This window comes from Hippocampus comes, unplaced genomic scaffold, assembly GCF_001891065.2.
Source record: "Hippocampus comes isolate QL1 unplaced genomic scaffold, H_comes_QL1_v1.1 scaffold9, whole genome shotgun sequence".
Taxonomy (NCBI): Eukaryota; Metazoa; Chordata; class Actinopteri; order Syngnathiformes; family Syngnathidae; genus Hippocampus; species Hippocampus comes.
Window position 1 is genome coordinate 6,601,549 of NW_017805275.1, and position 6,292 is coordinate 6,607,840.

The 6,292-nt window shown below is 43.0% G+C and overlaps 1 protein-coding gene across 1 annotated transcript in view; it reads right to left on the reverse strand.

Moving 5' to 3' along the window:
* Nucleotides 1-5,358, reverse strand: part of LOC109515728 (uncharacterized) — a 26,784-nt gene extending 21,426 nt beyond the window's left edge. The window contains exon 1 of the mRNA XM_019869688.1: nucleotides 5,129-5,358. Within this exon, the coding sequence (XP_019725247.1) occupies nucleotides 5,129-5,198 (70 nt within the window). The 5' untranslated portion in view covers nucleotides 5,199-5,358. The remainder of the gene's footprint in view (nucleotides 1-5,128) is intronic.
* Between the last annotated feature and the right edge of the window lie 934 nt (nucleotides 5,359-6,292).

Genomic DNA, 6,292 nt, shown 5'->3' on the forward strand with positions numbered 1-6,292 from the left:
CCAATCACCGAACGCGCACGGCCAGTCTCGACGTAAGGCCCTCTAGCTAGCCCTAGTAGGCAGACGAGAACAAGTCAGGATACAGGATACAGATCACGAGTCTCAGACTCGTGATCTGATTGGTTATTGAAACCTGATGGTGCCCGTTCATTTACAATGCACAGGGGCCTGCTCTGTTTAATCTGAAGGCCCCAAGCAACTTTAATTAACCTGGCAACACAAGCTAGATGAAATATGATTGGTTAAAAACTCTACCATAATAAATAAGTTATTTTTCGAGTGGCTTTCAATGTTATTTAAAATAACATTGAAAGCCACTCAACTAAGTGGAAATAATATGACGTAAAGAATACAGAGAATAATTTTGTTAACATATTTATGAAAATAAGATAACAAATTTATGTTCTTCTCAGAAAAGTAAATTTACTTTTCTGAGAATGTTTAGGCCAGCAGAGAAGGCCTTGCTGGCCCTCAGGGTCCGCCACTGAAAATACACCATTCCCTCTGTCCAATGTGTGTCCCAGTTACACAAGCACATCAAGTAACTGAACATACAACTGACAAATACGCAGACAATATTTAATGGACAAAACTTCCATTATTTTGTGCACAGATTTACTTGTTTGTTGCCTGTTAACCACATAACATCTGCGTTACATGAAATGACCAGCAGATGTCAGCACTACTCAATGAGCTATTAAATGGGGCCTCGATTGATCATCCTTTTGGCGAAGCAATTGGCCCAAATGACTCGATACATTCACGGGGCTTCATCCCGCCATCACTAATTATCGCTACCTTAAACAATTCATTTATCAGAATTGATTTTGACATGTTAATTTTATAGTGTGAAGCTGGATGTGTAAAGAAAGGCAGGGAGGTATCAAAAATGTTTTTTTTCCTCCAACTATCAACATGTTAAAATGATAAAGATGCTCGTTACTTGCCAAGTGAAGTTAGTGCTCATGACTTCCCTCCGAGACACGCATATTAGCTTGACCCAGGGTGCAGTAATATATGACAATTGAGAATTTCCCAGGGCAAGCAAGGCCCTTGGAAGTGCCTGTGTCACAATTAGCGAGAACTGTTGTTGTTTGATTAACCACCAGAGGCCGCCAAAGCATTTAAACGGCTTGGTGACATTTCGTTTTTACAACAAAAAAAAAACAGGCTGTAATGCCAATAGCAGCCGTTAGGGGGACAATGTTGAGCTAATCAGGGCAAAGGTCAAATCAGCTAAATTAAGTGGGTCAAAGGTCGCAGTCATTTTTATTGACAGTCATCTTGCTTGTTGGAAAATAATTTTATTTGTCACTTCAGCAACACAATTCCCACTTAATTATTCTTAGTATTCTAATTATTATTTTTGTTGTTATTATTGTTGTTTTTATTGTACTTATTTTTTTGTTAATATTATTTCATAACAAAACAAAGGTCAAAACTGTAATGATATGAGCAAATCGTATTTGCTTGTTAGACTAGTGATGCCTGTCCACAGCGCGCAGAGCATACACAGAGCATCCGCAGCCGTTCGGCATTCGTACGAGTCTACGACAGGGGTGGGCAAACTTTTTGGCTTAGGGGCCACATTGGTTTCTAAATTTGACAGGTGGGCCAGGGCAGCACAAGATACGGTACATATAAAAAAACTATGTATGTTGACAGTCCATACCAGTCCATTCTTTCCACTCACTCACTGTCTCGAACTTGACTTCCCCACGATCACCATACAAGACAGCGTTGCTCAGCTGATGTCGTGCAACGAACTTTTGAACCCAGCCATGGGACGCTTTGAAATCTTCGATGCCCATAGCGCGATGTAACTCGATTGCTCTCTTATTAGCAGTCCAGTTTGCGGAAAGTTTTTAGCACGATAACAGTCAAACCATTCCAGGAAACGTTTATTTACTCGACTGTGCGTCGAGCCGCAAGCAATTCACTCTGAGCATGGAAACAGCCAGAATCGGACTGAGCAGGAATCGCTTCCTCGTTTTTCAAAGTCTCGTAGATTTGAGTCTTTCAGACTCGAAGCATCTCCTGAATGTTTCGTACTTTGTAACCCGCTTCGTTGAATCAGATACACTTCAGTTTCTCTTCCGTGGCCATAACTGTTCCTCTTCGTTTGGATGCCATGATCTACAGGACGTAAAAATGTTCGCAATTCCAGTAAAACTCACTGCAAAAAAGAGTCACTTGCATGTCGCCGTTTTGGATCCGATGATAGAAAATAGCGGCGCGGGCACACTTATTCCGTCGTATCGAGCGGGAGTTACTTGCGTTAGCTCTACTGCGGGCTTCCGTATCGTCTCCCCCTCCCTCCCTGTGCTCTGCAACTTCTGCGCCACCTGTTGTTGAAATGCCTGTCATTACAAGTCCAAATGAAATGACCACAATCATTTACATCGAAACTTAAATGTGTACTGTACCAACCTTCGGCGGGCCGGATTAAAAAGACCAACGGGCCGGATCCGGCCCGCGGGCCGTAGTTTACCCACCACTGGTCTACGAGTTGTACACAGGGTGATTGCATTCCCCCTCCGACCACGACGGCAGTCCAAATAAAGAACTTCTACTCTTTCCAGAAGATATATTATTGAACGAACCCGCTCGCACAAAGCGACACATGGTGTCAGAATTGGTCTGGAAGAGTTGCCAAGAAAGTGAGTGCAAGGAACATTACATCGGAGAAACCAAACAAACACTCAAGGAAAGACTTTATCAACACAAATGGAAAAACAATGATAACAAAAGTGCAGTATACGCACACTTAAAAGAAACAAACCACACAATTGAAGATGAACAAGTAAAAATCCTAGGAACAGAAAAGAGATGGTTTGAAAGGGGAGTAAAGGAAGCGATTTTTGTTAAAAAATTTTCACCCTCTCTGAACCGTGAAGGAGGTATCAGATTTAACCTGTCTCCTATTTACAATAACTTGTTGACCACCAAGGGACATAGACATGCTGTTCAGGCTAACTGAAAGTAGCTATTCAGCCCTAGCCCAAACAATAGGCCTAATCAAGACCCAACGATAGGGAATTGAGAAATCAATGGGCCTTTTCACCATAGGGGCGTGACTAACCATCCCCACCCAGTCCTCAAATAGGCCACGCTCAGCTTTTTGGCACAGAGCAATTTCTCGGAGTCTTCATGGAGACTTCAGAGTTGTCTACCGCTGACGAAGCTTCTGTGAGAGAAGCGGAACGTCCTTTTTTGGTTTTTTTGGTTTTTGTTTTTTACCCACAGGTACAGATGACAACTGACGGAACCCCTTCTACGATGGAACTTTCCTGTACAACTGAGAGCCTCCACAAGCATATTGACTGAGTACAAAAAATAATGTGACTTTAATTTTAAGAAAACAACAGTTTTGATCAAGTAATGCTACTGATAAAAAGCAGACTGCAGTAATTAATTTCATTACATTTGTTAAAAGTAAAGATTTTATTTTATGAAAGGGAGATGTAATGATATGAGCAAATCATATTTGCTTGTTCAACTAGCGATGCCTGCCCACAGCGCACAGAGCATACACAGAGCATGCGCAGCCGTTCGGCAGTCGTACGAGAGTCTACGAGTTGTACACATGGTGAATGCTTTCTCCCTGCGACCACGACGGTAGTCCAAATAAAGAACCTCTACTCTTTCCAGAAGTTGTATTATTGAACGAACCCGCTCGCACGAAGCGACACAAGGGTCACGGGCATGCTGGACCCTATCGCAGCCGCTTTGGGTGGTAGGCGGGGTACATTCTGAACTGGTCACATCCCAACCGCAGTTCATGTTGAAAATGTAACCCAGGCTTGTTAAGACAGTTATTGTATTGCTATTTTCTGTTAATGTAATGTTTATGCCTGAGAGAGATACAGAGAACTTGTTGCACTTTTCCATGCGAGTCGAAGGAGAAACGGCTTTGCATCAACTAAAGGTGGTCCTTGATCCTCATTGACATTGACTTATTTGTTCTCTGACACTTTAGTAGAAGGGTGACACTGAGTTGCTGCACTTGTGGTGGCTGCAAAAACATTGGTACAGTGAAACTCTTCTAGAAGGAAACCTACATGGGCGAAAATACCCCCTAATGTGAAAAAAATGTTCATGCATTAACACCATTCCCATTCTCCTGCCCCCCATACGACGAACCCTCCTCCGCCTGTTGCGTTATACGAAATCATTTTCTCTGCTCGAGCCTCGCGAAGACGTTCACTACAACGAAGTCTAATCCAACAGCGACCTCTACTGCTTCGTTCGGAAACGGCAACAGCAACCACCACACTGGTTTACATAGTGAACGATGTCTATTTCGGTCACAGCTGCGAGTTTCCTGAACGCAACATACTCATAGCTGCTCGGCCATTGGCTTACCGAGCATCATCCTGGCGTCCGATTGACCAAGAGGGACCTCACTGTCTCTGTGTGTAGATACTGTCGCTAGATCCGTGGAAGATGGAGTGGAATGCATCCGATTAGCTGCTCAGAGTAAATTGCTTGTGGCTCGACGGACAGTCAAATAAACGAACGTTTCCTGGAATGCTTTACTTGTTGTCATGCTAAAAACCTTACGGTAACTGGAGCGCTAATTAGAGAGAAGGCGAGTTCCATCGCGCTAACTATGGCCATTGAGGACTATGAAGCGTCCCGTGGCTGGCTTTAAAAGTTCATTGCATGACATCAGCTCAGCAACGCAGTCTTGGGTGGCAATCGAGGGGAGGTCAAGTTCGAAACAGTGATATGGTGGAAAGAAAAGCCACCAGGTCCAGGAAGTACAGTGAAACTCCTCTACAACGAAATCATGTTTGCAGCAAGAAATTTTTCACAACAGGGGGTTTTTCACTGTAGCAAATTTGATCTCAGATGTAAGCACACACACACACACACACACACACACACACACACACACACACACACACACACACACATTTCATTGTATCAGTGGCGGATGCTGGTCTGTCAAGGGGGGGAAGCTCAATTTTGGCCGACATCATAAAATGTGTCCGTTTATATAAACGCGAATTTTACTCTCCGTTCCTTTTCAAGAAAATTTATCTGTAACCCTGTCATACCAACAAGGCGTCTTTTCCAGAAACGTGTCCTACAACTACAGCCCCTTGGTTCACCAGTTGCTTACCCAGCTTCTGCAAGTCAGTACTTGTCAATTCTGACAGCATTTCCGTTACTTCAAGTGCACTTGCAGCCATTCTTTCTCACAAAAGTCCTGAAGTCGAGTTGCCGTTTCCTCGGGAAGTTTGAGACCGCCGGGCTCGTTTGTTACTGCGGTCAAGCCAGCCTCCACTCGCAAAATTGAAGTCAAGTGAGCCGTCTTGCGATTGTCAACACTGTGCATTACGGTCATCTGCCGCCGGCGAGCGGCGTTGGCCACCCTCAAAATAGAAGCGGTTCAAATAATGCATGCACGACAGTGGTTTGGATTAAAAGAAATCAATTAAAATATAAAATAAGTATTTTGTGTTATTTTTTGTGTTGTGTTATTTTTGTTATTTTGACTTCAAGATGGCGCCGCGTGAGTGGCTGCCTTTACAGCAGCTCCTATATTTTGTTGTTCTACTTCTTCCATTCATAACTTTGCTGCTGTGAATTGGGAATTTCTCCATTGCGAGACTAATAAAGGTTTTCTTATCTTATCTTATCTTATCTTAAGTAATTTCTTGGCTGTCAGGTAACAATAATTTCACCCGGGAAGAATAAGAACTCTCAGAACAGTGCCAAGAAGCGTTCTCAAGTGGAGATAGAAAATAAAGTCAACAGTAATTCTACATGAATTTCACCTGATATTTTAAAAAATGAAGCTTAGTTATCCCTCAACCACAACAGATTGTCGACACACTAAGGCATCCTTGGTATCCAACCACAGTACTGGTATTCAGATCTGATGTTCGCTTTCAAAATAAAAGGCCTCTGAAATCTGACATTTTGACCTCCTTGCCTTATTTTAAAAAAATATTTAAAAAATTAATTTTAGGAATCCCTCAACCAGACCTGATCTGGGGGACACTACAGCACTCCAGGCATCCAACCAGATTACCCTCGCTCAGATCTGATGTCGCATTTTAAAATAAAAGGCCTGTGGAAATTGTCGAAACTCGAAGAAAGAGACAGTTTCTCACGTTCGCACCCCGAGAAAGTGTGTCGTGTTTTTTTTATTAGCACACGAAAAAAACTCTCGCGCCAAACGAAACCCGCCGAAAGTCAGTTTCCATAGAAACAAGCAGACTAACATGGCGGTCCTTAAAGGGACTGCAATTATATCTACCCCGTTACCAAATAATCGTGA